General features: G+C 35.3%; 1 protein-coding gene across 1 annotated transcript in view; it reads left to right on the plus strand.

Annotated features, from left to right (window-relative positions):
- Nucleotides 1-18,684, plus strand: part of FBN2 (fibrillin 2) — a 200,796-nt gene that overhangs the window by 13,291 nt on the left and 168,821 nt on the right. Inside the window, exons 5-7 of the mRNA XM_081825620.1 lie at nt 3,376-3,507; nt 15,591-15,826; nt 16,942-16,996. Of these exons, the coding sequence (XP_081681746.1) occupies nt 3,376-3,507; nt 15,591-15,826; nt 16,942-16,996 (423 nt within the window). The remainder of the gene's footprint in view (nt 1-3,375; nt 3,508-15,590; nt 15,827-16,941; nt 16,997-18,684) is intronic.

Consider the following 18,684-nt stretch of genomic DNA (forward strand, 5'->3'; position numbering starts at 1 on the left):
TGGGAAAAGTGTTCTAGGCAGAGGGAAAAGCAGATTCATAGGACCTGTGGTGGGAACAGATTTCACATGTTTTGTAGATAGTAAGAAACCCATGTGCCTAAAGAGATGAAAGGAGGTAATTGTGGGAGGTGAATTCAGAGATGGTGGTGGACGGCCTTACCCACCAAGGAAAGAAATCAGGACTCTAAATATTATGGGGAGCCACTGAGGTAGTTTGAACAGTGGAGTGACATGATCTGATTAACTTAAAAAAACTAATCACTCTGGCTGCTACTGGATTGTAGAAAGGGTGAGACAGAACATGAAAGGCGAGTTAACAGCTTTTTGGTGCTGGTGCATGGTGCTGGCGTAATTGAGCATGTGGGAAGTGCTAGTCTTGGACTTGTATTCAGAGGTAGAATCTATGGAAGGAAGTGTGTGCTGATGGAGTGGGTGCGCTGCGGGGGTAAAAAACAGACACAAAGATCCATGATGACAACTGGAGGATTTGGATGGAGCTCCAGAGTGAATGGTCATGTCATTTCCTGAAATGGGAAGACTGAGCAGGGCGTGGATTAGGCGGAGCTGCAAACACGGGATGGGAAGAGTTTTGTTTTGGACTTGGTAGTTTAAAAAATCTGTTAGACCTCCAATTGGAAAGATATATGAGCTAAGATCTTCGGAGAGAGCTGAGGGAGATACGAACTTGGGAGCATGTAGACTGAATTTTTATATAGATAATAGGTTAATTATAGGCCTGGGTGAAGATCACTGGGAAGTTGGTGTGGAGAGTACATAGCATGGTTTTTTCTCGATTGCCTTTTGCTTTATCCCACACCAGGTGTAAGCATTTCTTTCCTCCTGGTGGTCAGCCTTCTTTCCATGGTAGAAATTTAGGCATATTCACATTTCTTTCCAACTCCAGCTGAAATGTAAATTTCCATTTCTGTTATGTTTTGTTACAAGAAAAACTACTTCATAAAATAACTTTCATCATAACTCATTCTTAAGAAGGAAAATTACCTTTTATTTTTTTATTCTACTTTTATACGCATTGTCCACTTCTTTTGCTGTTTTTGTTCTGCATTGTAAACTTTGGACGATGGAGAAGAAGTCTTATTTTCATACAAATACTCTGTAGAATAAAAGAGAAGGAGAATTAAAGTTTGTAGAACACTTTCAATGTGCAGCCACTGTGCACTTTGTTTTATACATCATTTTATTTAATCCTCAAGCCCCTCTCAGGAAGGATCTATTAACTCGATTTTCAGCATGGGTCTCGTGAGAGAACATGTCCGGGAAAGTGATTTCCATTTATTTTTCTTACAGCTTGATGATATTGAAAGTAAATTTCTCGCATCATAATTAATTACATTAGATAAGGGCTACCTCTTTGCAGTATGTGTTTTTAGCATTTGCAGTGTTCAAGTGCCGGCCATTGTTTCTGTGGAGTTCCACACCACTGAGACTTCTCTGACAGGTTTTTGTTTTCTTCCACATTCCTGTCCACCCCCATCTTTCTCACGCTTCTCATAACCTTTATTTCCTTTCCTTTATCCTCTGTATTTGTTCATCCAGTTTATTGCCCGGCCCATACTGCAGGACAGGGATGAGTTGCACATGCTGTGTAAGCACAAATAGAAGCAGAAAGGTGTGGTTCTTCCAGAGATGCACTTGTGCAGATGTACGGAGAATCCTTCCCACTTTTGAGCGAAGCCTGATACAGACAAAGAATTTTAAAGCCCCTGGCACAGTGGTGCTTTAAGATAAAGAAGTCTTTTGTTTCAAAGCATGTTTTCGTTTTGTACTGTTAGCAGAACAGAAGCCACTTGGAAGCATTCTGGATGAAAATAGGTAATCCAGCTCAGTATTCGTGGTAAGGAGATAGTAACACTGTTGCATTTTTAGATACCAGTTTATATATTGAGCTTCCCTTTTTCCATATGTACCTCATTTGAAGTGCACACAGATGTGCTTTGCTCCCTCACTTGGCTTTACTGTTTTAAGCTCTGTTTTGTGGGCACAAGTCATAGAATATAATCCTCTTCATCTGTGAGGACAGTGTTTATGTTCAACAAGGTGGGTGGGTTGATAGACAAGCTCTTAGTACCAGTATTTTCTCTTGGAGTAGGCATGATTCTTGGATTCAGCTGCCATCAGGAGAATAGTGATTTTTCAGGGAATATCCAGAATGGTCTTTAGGGAGTGGTCTTCTCTTTGTGGTTCTGGCTGCTGAGGGTGGTGCAGTGGGGGAGGGGAGCCGCTCAGGCTCAGTTCTGGCTCCCTGGCTCCCTGGGCCCACGGAGCCTGAACTGAATCCTGGTCTCCCTGGTGACAAGTGGAAAGGAGTGAAAGAGTGTATGCTGCCTGTGTTTGCCTTAAAAATTTTGATTTGGGGTTAATTTTTTAATAAAAATATTTCTTGTATTGACACAGTGAGGTTTTTTTCCTTCTTTCCTTTTATATCCTGTACATACTATGTACACATTAGTTATCTCTCTTGGTGTTTCTTTGCTGAATTGATGGTATTCCCCCTAGCCCCCACTGTTCCTGTTAGTTTTTTTCCTTTTCTTATTTACCCACCCCAGTCTTTTTTCTTCAGGGCGGGGGGTGCTTTTTTCTTCTCTTTGTTGCCATATCCTCTTTATTTTTCCATATCACATCCCTCCCTCTTTTCCTGTCTCTCGGCTACCTACTGTCTGCCGCCTTTTTCCTACATTTCCCCATATTTAATTTCTTACCTGCGAAGATTGATCATGGGGGTAATAGAACTAAAATAACGAATTGGATAGTTATATTCTGACAGTATGAGCATTTGAGCCAGCCAATCCTTGTGATTTTGTTTAAAAGAAAAAAAAATTTACCAGATGTGTACGTAACAATGTGATTTACATGAATTGTGTAGGCTTTTGTCTCAATATACATTATGTATATTTATTTAAATGCCTTCTGTAAGCTGTAGATTGTGTTTGAGAAGGAAGATCCATTATGGGCTGCATTTCCACACTATATTGTACAGATGACCTTTGAGCAACACAGGGCCTAGGGGTGCCAGCCCTCCATGCAGTTGAATATCTGTGTATAACTTTTGAATCCCCAGAAACCTAGCTACTAATAGTTTGTTTGGAAGCCTTACTGATAATATAAACTGTGGATTAATAGATTTTTTAAAAATGTTATATGTATCATATACTGTATTCTTAAAGTAAGCTAGAGAAAAGAAAATGTGATTAAGGAGCCTAAGAAAGAGAAAATACACTTACAGCACTGTACTGTGTTTATCGGAAAGAATCTGCTTATGAGTGGACCAGCATAGTTCAAACCTGGTGATGTTCAGCGGTCACCTGTACTTGGAGATGGACTATATAATGAGCTTCTTGTTGTGTTTGTGTGCAGCTGTCTGTGAAAATGGGTGTCAGAATGGTGGACGCTGTATCGGACCTAACCGCTGTGCTTGTGTTTATGGATTCACTGGTCCACAGTGCGAAAGAGGTAAGAAAAGAGAAATGAGAACCTCCCTTTGGAGAAGTCTCTTTTGTTCTAAAAACATATAATTTTTGGTTATCCAAAGAAAATTCTTCTAATGAAATTATATTTTTATTCGTCTTTGATGATGTCTATAACTCGAACGGTAAGATTACGAGACCTAACTAACAACAGCTGAAGAGTGTCAGTTTTCTCCACCAGAGTGATCCCATTTCAGGAGACCCGTGGAAGTTTTGTTGGGCAGGAGAAAAGGAGTGGATGCTCAGCAGGCGTCCAGCATTGTCTACTTTACCCATGTAAATGGTCAGTCAAGCCAATATAAAACCAATTGACCATGATATGAGTAGCACTTAAACTCATGATCGGTAGACTGCTGGAAATCTCCAGTGTCGGTATGCTAAATAGACTATTAATGGTGTCCTGGAAGCAAATGGTGGCCAGTGGCATATCAAAGATGGTTAATCTTAAAAAATGTGATAACTATTTAACACTGAACCGTATGAGTAAAAATAAGGTGAAACTGAAAGCAATATTACATAATCACTCATGATGACATACATCCTCAATTTATTTTCCCAGGGCTTGGCATAGCATCTAAACTTGTACAGCGCTTTCTTTGTTGCAAAACGTTAGAGTGTATGAAGCTATTATGTTACAATATTACAGATAAGTAGTGGTGATGGTTTATATATGTAAAGACGTTTTAAATTGCAAAGAAACCTTGTATCTAAAAAATTATACTCATTACCCTGACAAGAACTTCATCCTAATATTTGGGTTAAATCCTGAGAAGAAGCAGAGAAATCAGAATTCTACTTAAAGTTGAAAAGTAAGATGTATGAAGCCTTTTAACATACACTGGTATGTATATATACCTCGTGATATTTAAATTATTCCTAAGGTAACTGAGATTTCTTGGGACTGCAATACATTCCACAAATGACAGAGTTTATGGTTATACTTAGGGCAAATTTAAATGTCTTTACCAGATGCTTTTATTTTCGACAGAAAAATTAATTGTGAAATGTTAGCATAAAAAGGTAAGTTGTTGAGAATGGAATAACACAAATTTCCTACATAATGTTAAGTTTATTTAAATACTACAGAATGAAAAATATTTCAATTTAAAATTTCAAACATCATTATAATTGGTGGAGATGATGTTCATTTTTCTGGAAGTCACGTAACCTTTGTAGTTCTCTCGTCCTGAAGCAGATTTCAAGGTCAATTCCTAATTGGCAAAGGAATTGGGCAGTTTCAAGTCAGAGGCTTCCAGGCATTACATCAGCATTCTTCAACAGTTATCCATTCATTAGATTTGTTAGTCCTTACTACATTTATGGGAATCCAATGAAGACGTACATATATCTTACATGTACAGTAGCATGTTTTCAGATGAAATTACAAAATTAATTAGTTAATGAATTGGCCTGAAGAATATTTTTTAAAACATGGGTTTGCTTCTTAAAAATCTTTTCAATTATTACCCTTCAGATGAAAGTTCTAAAACTTTTTTTCTTCCAAACAAAGTTAATAATTCTCACTCTGTATTGCAAATACAAACTTACACGCTTTTAGGAGATATTTTCAGTTGAATATTTTAGTGTGTAATAGCTAATCCCTGTAAAAGTAGAGTTCATAGTTTTTCTTAAGAAACATTGTTTATACAGATACACAAGGAATAGTTCATTTACGTTGAGCTTAGTGAATAGGCTCACATGCCCTGTTAATATTTAAAGTTCGTATTGTGTTTTTCAATTATGGAGTTTCAAAAATATATGTTCTTTGTTCTCTTAAAAAAAAAAGACTTTTGTAAAATGAGGGATGTTTTTCCTCCTTGATGTAGGACACATATAATTTTCTTTTAAATTGGCCTCTGGGGATCAGTTGTATGATAAAACAAGGCTGCTTTTCCAGCTATCTAGGCTTCTGGCAGACTGGTTTCCGGACTGGAGACAGAGACTGAGTGGTAACTGAGTGGCTGGCATGATTATGGTATTTAACTTGAGTCTTGGTGCTGGGTAAGCTGAACCTCTTTGGAGTTCTCTTCTCACTCATGCTGATATGTAAATGACCTTTTATACTTAGCATTAAAGAAAGAGTTATTAGGGCCACTGCGGATTGTAGAAGGCAGACAACGCAGCTGTGTCCAAGGCACACGTAGAGACTCAGCTCTTTTGGCTTCTCTTTCAGAATACGTGGCATTTGAAAAAAAAGATAAATATTGCACTTAATATATACCTGACAATACAGAGAAATGGAATTAACATCATATATCAAGACCTGGTGCTTTTTTTCCCCAAACACTTAAAATGTACCTTATTATTTATCAGTAGAAATTTGGAGGGGATGGGGTGGGCACCTTGAATTTTCCTTAAGGCTTATATAAGGATCATCTGTTAGAAATGTACCCTAGACTCTTTTAAATTATCCATAAATTATTATTACACGCTTTTTATCATGTAAACATGATTTTCTTTTAAAAATGCATAAATTTGGTGAATTTCAAAGATCTTTGTATTTGGTGACATTTCATTTAAAATGTACATTTTTCCGTAAATGGTACCTTAAAAAGGAAGATGGGAGATTAACTTTTTAATCTACTGACATTTTAAAAAAAATTTTTTTATTATGTTAGTCACCATTAGTTTTTTTAATTTTATTATGTTATGTTAATCACCATACATTACATCATTAGTTTTTGATGTAGTGTTCCATGATTCATTGTTGCGTTAATCTATTGACCTTTTTAAGAAAAATTCCATTTGTGAATCTGAAGCTACTTTAAAAAAGGTGAGATCAAATATTAAAGTCTATGAAATATAAACTTTCAAGCCTTTGTGTAAAATGAAACATGGATGGATTTCTCTTCAGGACAAATTTCATAAAATCATCCAGTTGTAGAACCTCATGCATGATCTCACTGTCTAAAAGCCTTTTGGAGGAGTCACTCAGCCTCTGCTTGAATATCTCCAGTCACAGGGTTCTCACCCACTTACCCCATTGTGAAGCAGGGTTTCATGGTCAGAATCCTGGTTGTTCAAATGCTGTATTATTATGGTTCTGCCTAAGCTAGGCATCTAGCAGATGGATAGCCCATTCTTCATTGTCCAGATGATGGTGACTTCTCTAAAAGGAGGCACCCATAATCTTACCCCTCAGGTTTGCATATTGGCAACTTGAAGTGTAATTATAAGCTCTTGAGTTATTCTGTATATTTTTGTTCATCCACCCAAATACTTCCTATTTCAGGAAGTAAAGTAACTGGGACAGCTATTCAGCCTACTCAGACCATATCTAGATTCTCCAAAAACAAGAATGGAGGCAGGCAAACTTAGGGTTTTCCTAAATTCTGAGAATTAGGTAGACCAGGCCTAAGTGTGTTCAGAAATAATTGATGCATGTATTAATTAACTAATTCCATGGTCTTGAAATTTATTATAAAGTACACATGGTGAGTTTGTTTAGCCTATGAAGTAACAGCAAATTAGTGTGACCAGGAATACAGGGGAGCATGGGGAGAGAATATGCTGGTATATTATGCAGGATTCTATACACAATGGATTTGATGCTTCCAAGAAATGTATAAGCAGTACGTTTCAGAAAAAATTCCTTCCATTGTAATATTCTTATCTTAAAAAAACACCTTTATTATAAAATAGTTTCAAAAATATGATAAACAAAAATATGCAATTATTCATAATTCTTCCAGTCAGAATTAATTACTTTATAAAATTTTGGGGGATATGCTTTGAATCCTTTATTCTACTACACAAATATTGCTTTTGAAGATTGGGATTTTCCATTCTTACTGGAATCCACCCTTCTGTAACATGAAATCTGCTTGTATCATAGTTATTATTGTATATTAGTTAATATTTAAGGTCATTTCCAGGTTTTCTTTTTGTTTTATTGGCTTACTTGTATTTTAGCAATGCCGTGATAAGAATCTGTGTAGATAAACCTATAACCTTGACTTTATTCTTAGAAATGCATAGAAATGCAACTGCTCAGTTGTTGAGTATGTGAAAATTTAAAGCTTTTGATATATCCTGTTTATTTCCTTCTAAAAAGGCTTTTTATGATTTAATCCTTTGGTATTATATGTAGAAAGTCTTTCTGCCTTCCCAAATCTTAAAAATATCTATAGTTTTCCCCCTAGTGCCATGAGATTTTATTTCTTTTTGCTTTTTAAACCGTAAGTTAGAATATATGAGGGTAATTTTTATTTTTAGATGAGGTCAATTTATTTATGAATATTAATTTTCATGTATCTTTTGAGTGCTTATTAAGTGTTAGGCTAGGTGGTTGGAGCTCGTGCTCCAAAGACAAACAATATAAACTCTGTTAATGAGAAGCAAACTAAAGAACAGCAGTGGTCATCTACTTAAACATTAAAAAGAATATAATATGTGTTAAATAATATAATAGGAGTAGGGACAACTTTATGTGAGAGCTCAGGAATGCTTCCTGGTTAAGGGAGAATTAGAAATGTCTTCCCGCAGTTAATCTGAATGAAAAAAAATATAACTCATTATAATGAGAAAGAGCAGTTTGGGACTAATTCCTGTATTGATATTACAAGGTACATCATGATTGACTTTTATGCTAAATTAAACTCCATAGTTAAGTACCATAGTTAAGTACCAGAGCTGAACTTGTTTTATAGAAATAAAATGTCTGCCTTTCTCTTGCACCTTGAAGATTTAGTGAGAAAGAAATTAGAAGGAACAGAGAGAGAATATTACCAACCACAGATGTCAAACTCACGTGCGCCCACATGCACGCACACGCACACACATATTTCTGCACTCGTGAGACTGTTAAGAACATTTTATAACCTCGCACTCTCTAAGCTAAACTTAGCCTTAAATGGGCATCAGAGAAATACCAAAAGATCTGTGGGAACTTTACTTTTTGGCACTAGCTCAGATGACATCCTTATCTTGAATGCCATTAAGAACACAAGGGAAGGAAAACGAGAGCAAAAAAGCAGACAGTGGGAAGTAGAAGGGAAGGGAGGGAAGAAAGAAAGGAAGGATGAGAGAAAAGGAAGGTGGAATACTAAGACTAGAAGTGGAGATGCTTGGTTCTAGAAAGGAATGTTCTGCATTTGAGAGACAATCATTGGTTGATCTGATCTGGGAGAAGCCAGGGCTCCCATTCCTCAGTCTTTGCTTTAAACCTCTGCTGTTTAGATGTGTGCAGTAAGATCAGATGTGTTGGCAGCCTGTTAAACTTTGATGCTTTACCTTTGAAACTCCTTTGAAGTAAAGCAGTGAGCGTTTTCATTTATTGCAGCTCTAAGTGCCCTTACTTATACATTTCTTTGTTTTTGCTTTATCTACCTAGAGGCAGGGAAACCTGCAACAGAAAATTTAAAATAGTAAAATATTTTATGTGTGTGTAATTCCGTAATATTTTCCTCTTTTCCTATTTCAACATCTGATTGGAAGGCATTAGAGATTAACTGGTGTGGAACCTGGGCAGACACACACACACACACACACACACATGAATTAAATATAAAGAAATGTTATATAGGATTCAGCCAAGAATAATAATGAAATGTGCATATGTACTCTGTACATTTGACCCTTGAACAACATAGGTTTGCACTCTGCAGCTCCACTTATATGTGGACTTTTTTTTTCCAATAAATATACTACAGTCCTGTAACTGTGTTTTCTTTTCTTTATGATTTTTTAATATTCTGTTTTCTCTTAGCTTACTTCATTATAAAAATGTAGTATATAATACATATAAAAATACATGTTAATCAGCTGTTTATATTATTGATAAGGGTTCTGGTCAAACAGTAGACTACTAATGGTTAAGTTTGGGAAGTCAAAAGTGATATATGGATTTTCAACTGCATGGGGGTCAGTGCCCCTAACTTCTGTGTTGTTCAAGGATCAATCATATTTCAAAAAATCCCAAACATTATAAATTCCTAAATAGCACCTGCATCTAAGGGTTTCAGCTAAAGGACTGTGGACCTGCAGTTGCTTCATGGAATTGTTGGAAAGATTAAAAGCAGCAATGTGTTCAACTCATCTATATGAGGCAGAGTGCCTGGCACACAGTAGCATCCACTAAGTAATATTTGTTGTGTTTTAAGTACACAGGGTGTAGTCAGAATCAGAACTGAAGTTTGTCGTATTTTAAGTACACAGGGTATAGTCAGATTCAGAACGGAATATTAAGACCTCTATGACCTTGGAAATGTGATTGCCCTCTCTGATCCTTGTTTCTGCATATAAAATATGTGTCTTTTGTGTCACCCTTATTCTTGTGACTTAAATGACACAGTGTAATACCTGGCACCCAATAAATGATAATCATTGATGCTAATCTCTTTTAACTGGACTCCCCATTTATCAAAAAAAAGTAAATATGGTGGCTGGCTGTTCAAAATGGAATATTCAAAAATGGAATTTCAAATGGGGAATAAAAGGATTTTGTTAATTACTTAAGTCATACAAATAAAGTTTCATGCTGTCCTTATTGAGAATACATACCATATTTTAAGAGAGGCTCACCTTCCTGGTATGAGAATTAAATGAGACCCAGTGCCTAGCCAGGGTCTAGTACAGAGAAAGTACTTTGAATGATAAGCTATCGTTGTGGAAAATGAAAACAAGATATGGTAGGCTTTCTTGGACAGAATTGTCTTGATGGAAGAGAGAGATAATTCCCAGATTACTGGGACTATATCAGATCAGGGTGCATCAGTTGTGAACAATGTTAAGTTTCATTGTTTTAACTTCTGTAGGTTTTTTGGTAATAATACACAGAAATAAACTGAAAGGTAAAAGTATCATTAGCATTACTTTGCATGTTATACAGTTGGACTTTTAGACCCTACTTATGTTGTTTTGACATATTTGTGCTGTAAATCCCAGTGTTAATATCAGTAGTTACTATTTAACTGGTCTGTTTGGTCTCTGCCTTCGCTGTACACAAGGTCTATTTCTGAGCATTTTGCAGTAGAACTGATATATATGTAGGGTTTATTTTGCTCAAGATACTTGTAATCAATAGTCTTGCATGTTGCTCAATCTAATAGGAGGAGGTTGGGGAAGGTCTTCAAACAGGTCAGAGAACAGTTCCTCTATGAAGACTTCCTTGACTACCACACACCCCCTGCCTCAGTTTACTTTTCAGGCAAAAATTAGGCATGCTCTCCTATCTACCTGTCATGCATTCCATTCCTCTAGAATAGCTCTCTTCATCACTGTGTTGTGACTGCTTGCTTACCTGGTGGTGAGCTTGTTAAGAGCAGAGATTTTTATCTGAAGTTGCTTTTGTGTTCCTTCTCCTCCACACAGTGCAGTCTACGCAGGGCACACCAGTTATGTGACTGGATAACCATTGGGGTTCCAAGTAGAAGAAATAGGATGAAAAAAAGTATAGACATGGTAGAGGCCCTTGAATGTTCATGGAGGCTTATTTATCATGGAGGCTGTAAGACACACTTCATGAAACGGAAGTGTAGAAGATGAGGCTGGGCAAATAGACTTGGACCTTAATACATGAAGTCTGGAATGCCAGAGTCCAGAGGCTGCCCTCTGTTCAGCAGGCACTGGGGAGAGGGATTATGAAGGACTTCTGTACATGAAAGTAGTTCTCCAGAGAGGTTACTCTGGAGTGGCAAACAAAAAGGAATAGAGAGTGGAGAAACTGAGACAGGTATATCATTCTGAACTCATTGCATGTCAGCTGGATCACAGCAATGGATATATTATGTTTGTATGTTTTTATTGAGACTATGGATTTATATATGTGTAAAATTAGATGGCTAGTATTAATTTGGAAAGGAAGATTATGTAATATTGAAGGAAAATGACAGTTATTGAACATTTACTATGATAAGTGCTTGAGAGGAATTAATACTTGTAACTTATAACTGGTTGTTATAACTGCAACCCAAAGATAGCATTTTTTTAAACATCATATTAACTGATAAAAAAACTGAGGCACAAAGAGGTAAAGCATTTTGCTCAAATTCACCCAGATAATAAAGGGAAAAAGAGGGGTTTGAACACAAGTGGTATAACCTCAAAACTCATGCACTTAATCACAGTTTTATTTAAGTGAAACACAGCAGTGTGGAAGTAATATATTCCCACTCTGTGGAAATGTATTGTGTCAGTTGTTCAGTACGAGAATGATAACAGGGTACATGATTGCAATCGAGTGAAAGAGATGGCTTGCTATTTTTGTATTTTGTTATATGGCCCAGGGACATCTTTTTGGTATATAAATTTCAGATTATACATCTGAATTCATATACCCAGAGATTGTTTATGTATATGATCTTCTGAAATACTTGTTCAAAACTCATAATGCTTAAAGGGAAATTGAGACTTATATTTCCAGCCAAGATGGACTAGCAGGAACCAGATGAACCTCCTTGCCTGAAAAGAACTGAAAAACAGAATAAAAGATACGAAACAATGGTTTTCAAGATACTGAACATCAGATAACAAAATACAGTGATAGCTGAAAGAAGGACTTCATTAGATTTCCACAGCTTTCTGTTCGAGAGAGTTTTTCCATTATAGCTACACAGACTCCTTAAATTGAGGAGATGAAGTTGAGCTTCTGGGGAGACCAACATAGCTAGAGTTCTCAGGATGAGAGTTCTCCTGGAGAGGAGAGAGCTGTATATATTCAGAGGGCCTCTCTCAAATTTTCCATGGGATGCTGGTCAACATATTCCATGTGAGGAATGTATATGAGAATAGAGAAAGAATCACCCAAAAGAATTGGAATGATACTCAGAGCACATACAAGCCCATAAATACTGCCTTTCCCTCAAATCAGGATGGAGACATCCCTACATTATCTACAGGGCAGTGGTTAGAGTACCCAGCAAAGTCTGTATTCAGTAGTGGGGAATACTTAGCTACAGACTAAATGCTGCTCTAGTCCTGGTGAATAAATCATAACAGCAACATCCAGTAGGATCAAACATCCAAGAAGAAAGTTCAACAATATATTTGTAAGAATACAAATATACCAAACACTCAGTAAGTTAAAATTCACAATATATGGCATCTAAACAAATAGTATCATTCACGCATTTTATACAAATAAGCAGAAGAGTATGATCATAATGAGAAGATATATCAGCTTGCCAAAATCAATCCAGAACCTACCTGGATGTTAGAATTAGACCAGGAGACTGAAACTGTTATTATAAGGATATTCTGTATGTCCATAAAGCTAGAGGAAAGACTCAAAGTGTTAGAGATGTGAAATCCAAGTTGAGTTTCTAGAGATGAAAACTGTAATATCACAAGTGAAATATATTCTGGATGGGATTAATGGCAGGTTAGACGTAGATACAAAGATAAGTGAACATGAAGATGTAGCAATGGAAATTACTCAAAATGAAAGAGAAGGAAGTTTAAAAAATATGGGAGCATGTCAACAAGCTTCCGATGAACTGTATACATGTAATTTGGAGTTACCACAGGAGTGGATGGTAGCAAAAACATATTTGAGGAAATAATGGGCAGAAATTTTCCAAGTTTGATCAATTTTTTTAAAGTGACAGAACTAGGAAGATAATGAATCCCAAACAGAAGAAACCTTGAGAAAACTGTCTCAAGGGACAACATGATCAAATTGCTCCTAACTACATAAACAGTGAAAATCTTAAAAGCAGCTGGAGAAAAAAGACTCTTTTTGTACAAAGTTTAAAAAGGTAAGGATCACAAAAAATTTCTTGTTGGAAACAGTGCAAGTGAAAGACACTGGTACAGCATACTTAAAAGTACTGAAATTTAAAAAAAAGTCCTAGATTTCTATATCTAAGAAAATGTCTTTCAAAAACAAAGGCAAAATAAAGCCTTTTTTAAACATATAAAAGATGAAAGAATTCATCACCAGCAGACCTGCACTTCAAGAAATGTTAAAGGCAAAAAAAAAAAAAAGAAAGTTAAATGCAGTCCTTCAAGCAGAAGACAAATAATACCAGATATAAATATGAATCCCTGCAAGGGCAAGAAGAACATCAAAAAGGTATCTAGGTAGATATATAACATTTTTTCCTAGAATTTAAGTCTCTTTGAGAAGCAATTGGGTGTTTAAACAAAAATAGTTAAAATTTTCTGAGGAGTTTTTAGCAGATCAGATGGTAAAATGAACATCAACCCAAAGGCTGGGAGACTCTTATACTGCCAAGTAGCATAATGTCACTTGAAGACACGCTTTGATAAATTAAAGATGTGTACTCTAAGCCCTAAAGCAACCACTTAAAAATACAGAATCTTAACTCAAAAGTCGACAAAATGGATTAAAACATACTCAGAGTAGCAAAATAAGGTAAAGAAAATGAATGGACAATTAGAAAACAACTAGAAAGTGGTACAGTTAAACGTAACCATATCAGTAATGGTTTAAATGTGAATGGTCTCAGCATCCAGTTAAAAGGCAGAGATTGTTAGCATAAAAAACCAATATCCAATTATATGCTACCTATAAGAAATCTACTTAGATTAGAAGATACTAATAGTTTAAAAGTAAAAGGATGGAAAAAGAAATATCTGGTTGATACTAATCAAAAGAAAGCTGGAGTGGCTTGATTAGTATCAAAGAAAGTAGATTTCAGACCAAAGGGTAGCATCAGGCATGAAGGTCATTTCATAATGATAAATCATGTAAAGGGATATAACAATTCTAAATGTTAACCCATTTCATAACATGGCTTCAAAATACAGAAGTAAAAACGGATAGAACTACAAGGAGAAGTAGACATATCTACAGTTATGGCTGGAGATTTCAGCACCTCTCAATAATTGAGAGAAGTAGATAATAAAGATAGAGAAGACTTGAACATCACTATCAATGTACATGATGAGTTTGACATTTATGGAATACTCTGTTACACGATAGCAGAGAATGTACATTCTTTTCAAGTCCACGTGGAACATGTAGCAAAAGAGATCATTTTCTGAATTATAAACCAAGTTTCCATAAATTATACAATGTGTGTTCTCACTCTACAGTGGAATTAAACCAGAATTCAATAACAGATCCCTGCAAAATACATTCTGTATTGTATAATTCATTTCTAATACCCATAGATCAAAGAAGCAATCAAAAGGGAAATTGGAAAGCATTTTGACCTGAATAAAAGTGAAAACACAATGTATCAAAATTTGGGGGATGCCACAAAGGAGTACTTAGAGGGAAGCTTATGGTGCTGAGGTCTATGTTAAGAAAATTCTCAACTAAGTGAACTCAGCTTCTTCATTAAAAAGTTAGAAGAGCAAGTTAAACCAAAGTAAGCAGAAAAGATATAATAAAAGTCAAAGTGAAAATAAATGAAGTACCAAACAGAAAAAGTGAGAAAATCATTGAAATTGAAAGCTATTTCATTGAAAAGATCAGCAAATTGAAAAGCTTGTACCCACAATGATCAGTGAAAAGCAAAGACAGATATCAATATCAGGAATGTGAGAGATGATATCACTATAGATTTCACTGATATTAAATGGATAATGAGACAATATAATGAAAAACTTTAAGCCAATAAAAATAAAGTGGACAATTTCTTGAAAGACACAAATCAGAAAGCTCACTGAAGAAGAAATAAATAAACATGAATACCTCTATATTGATTTAAAAAATTGAATCTGTATAAGCCTTCTCATAAAGAAAAATCCTGACCCAGATGGCTTCGGTGGTGAATTCTACCAAACATTTAAGAAGGGAATAATGCCAATTGTATACAGACTTTTCTAGAAAACTGAACAGAAGTTAAAGCTTCCCAACTCATTCTGTGAGGTTGAGTTACCTCGATACCCAAACGGGAAAAAGACATTTCGAGGAAAAATAACATGAAAATATTTCTCATGATGTAAAATTTATCAGAATTTTAGCAAAGTATATCAGCAGTACTTTGAAAGGATAATATAAGCAAGTGGTATCTATCCCAGGATATTAAAAATCATATTAACATCATATTAACAATTTTTAAAAATCCTATGACCATCTAAATAGCTGCAGAAAAAAACAGTTGACAAGATCTGTTCCCCCAAACTATCAACAAACTAGAAAATAAAAAAGAACTTCCTCGATGTGATAAAAGGGCATTTCCAAAATGCCTGTAGCTGACATCACACTGAATGATGAAAGGCCGAATTCTTTTACCCTAATATCAAGAACAGAGAAGGAAGAGTCATTCTTACCACTTCTTTTGAACATTGCAGTTTTTGGTTCTAGCAAGGGCAATAAGACAATAAAAGTGAAAGTCATAGATATTGGAAAGGAAGAAGTAAAACTTGCAGATGACATCACTGTCTACGTAGAAAATAAGTTTAGCAAGATTGCAGGACACAAGACCAATGTATGGAAGTCAGTTGTATTTCTTTACTAGTGATCAAGTGATTTAAAAACAGTACCATATACAGTACCATAAATACTATGAAGTGCTCAGGGGTAATTATGACAAAAAATGTACAAGGCTTGTATACTGAAAACTATAAAACATTGTTAAGCAAAATTAATGACATAAATGGAAAGATACACTGTACCATGTACTATGGTACATCTATTGGAAGACTCAATATCGTGGGATGCCTCTTCTCCCCAAATTTATTAGATTCAACACAATTCTGATAAAAGTCACAACAATTTTGGAGAAATTGAGAGACTGATTATAAAATTTATATGAAAATGCAAAGAACCTAGAAAAGCCAAAGCACATTCTAAGAACAGGATTGGAAGACTGAAACTGCATGATTTCAAATTTATTATCAAGCTATAGTAATCAAGAGAGTTTGGCATTAGGATAGACAAATAGAGAACTCCAAAACAATCTCATAAATGCATAGATCAACAAAGTTGCAAAGGTAATTCAATATAGTCTTTTTAACAAGTGGTGCTGGAACAAATAGATATCCATATGCTGCAAAAAAATTAACTTTGATCCATATCTCTCACTAAATATAAAAATTAAGTCAAAATGAATCATAGACCTAAATGTGAACTCTAGGGCAAAAAAACATCTAGAAGAAAACAGAAGATCCTTATGTGGGTTAGGCACAAATCATTAGATACATCACCCAAAGAATACCACCACCCATCCGAAAAAGAGAAATTGATGAATTGGATTTTTTTTAAAAAACCTCTGGTCTTGAAAGACAACATACACCTATTATATGATTTAGCTGTTTCACTCCCAATTATTTGCCCCAGATAAATGACAGTATATATCTATACAAAGACCTGTAGTCAGAGGCTCATAGCAGCTTTATTTGTAATAGCCCCCAAATGGGAAACAACCCAAATGTCTATCAACAAGAGAATGGATAAGCAAATTGTTGTGTATTTCTAGAATGGGATACTTCTCATTTATAAAAAGTAATGATATATGCAATATTGATGAACCTCAAAATATGCTGAATGAAAGAAGGCACACAAAGAAATATACTGTATGATTTCATTTATCTATAATTCTAGGTAATTCAAACTGCTGTGACAACTAGCACATCAGTGATTGCCAAGGGATGGAGAGGTGTGTGGGTGGGCAGGATGGAGGAATTGCAAAGAAGCAATGGGCAATTTTGTGGGGGCGGGGGGTGTGATAGATGTATACTCATTATTGTAGTTGTAGTAATGATTTTGTGAGTTCATACCATATATAAAACATGTTGTACCCTTTAAATATGTGCAATTTATTGTATATCAGTTATACCTCAGTAAAGCCATTTTTAAAAATTGAACAGTGGAAGTAATTGTTCAAACAAATTTAGCTTTAGGTTTTGAGATTAATGTCTCTGGCCATGTATGTTTTTATCTGCTTGTAGAAAAAGTAGTGTCTGTTAAAATCCAAATTTATCACCTTTTACAAAACTACTTGATGCTGCCCACTGATGTGCAGTATGAATAAACCCCAGTGCGTAACTTCTTGAAAGAAGTAATTGTTTTGTGGTAGGTGAAGTGTGGGGAATAGAAACTATATGTCTTTGAACAAGTGTATTGATACTGTAATAAATATAATCCAGTCAGTTCTTCCCTGGGGAAATACAATAGTGCCTTATGCTTTCTGAATCCCCTGCTGGAGTTAAACTCATACTGAGTAGCGGTTAGGGAAACAGTGCTTTGAGGTAAACTTCCTGAGTCATTATGCTTATACCTTTGTGGAACTTTATTTTGGGACTTTGAGAAAGCAGTCATCACTAATCACTGTCTCCATAATCAGTATGGATGTCTCAAGGAGCCAATTGTCAAGCAGCCAGGAAATATCATTAGATAAATTGTAGGAGTACCTTTTAATTATTCCCAGTCATACCAACCACATCCTCTTAAGGAGTTAAAAACTAAATTTATGTTGAACAAAGTGTCATAGCCCAGAGAATTATTTTCTGCTTGCCTATTTTTGTTCATTGGGAGATTTTGTCCTTAAAAAGTTAGTGGGAAAAATTTTAAAACATTAACTGTTTTACACTCAAGCATGTACCAATCTCCTTTCAATATTGTTACTATTTTTCTTTAAACCTTAAAACCTGATTAGTATACTTAGGCCATCATTTCCCGATTTGTTAACATTTTACAATTTCTGTTCTCTCTCTAATATGAGGGGAGTATGTGCTGTATCCTTATTATTTCTTTCTTTCCTTTTTTTTCTTACCACACCTGTTGGTTGATTGGATTTTGTCATCAGGGTTTTTTTCTAGGACGTGTTCATGAGTGCTTTCTCACTGCTAGATTGTTGACCTATTGGTAGATATTGAGGATTTATACTTTTTCCCTCATATTTTTATAGATACCCAATTATTTTCTGTCACTGAATGTGCTATGAAGAAGTCTGAATCTAGCCTGATATTCGTTTTCCTCTTTGCTAAGTTCTTGATGTTTTTTCCCCAGATACCTGAACAGTTTTTACTGTATAATTATGTATATCATTCTATGCAAGTGTTAGTGAAAGTGGTATGATCATTTGATATGGAATCATAGTGTTTTTCATTAATTTTAAGGAAATTTTCTTTTACTATATCTTTGGATAGTTCTGCTTCAATAGGTTCACTATTTCAGTGTATTAATTTTTTTGGTTAGACTTGTGAGCTGTTATTTGCTCTTTAATTGCTTTGATCTAAGTAATTCTTTTCTAGCTGTATCTCTTCTGTTTTGCTCTTTCTAATTAGCTTAATGGTTTTATAATTGAGTAAGATGTTTTTATGTTGTCTTCAGTTTTTTCATTAG

Source organism: Leptonychotes weddellii, chromosome 7, assembly GCF_054177405.1.
Source record: "Leptonychotes weddellii isolate Sample4059 chromosome 7, ASM5417740v2, whole genome shotgun sequence".
In the NCBI taxonomy this organism is placed as follows: Eukaryota; Metazoa; Chordata; class Mammalia; order Carnivora; family Phocidae; genus Leptonychotes; species Leptonychotes weddellii.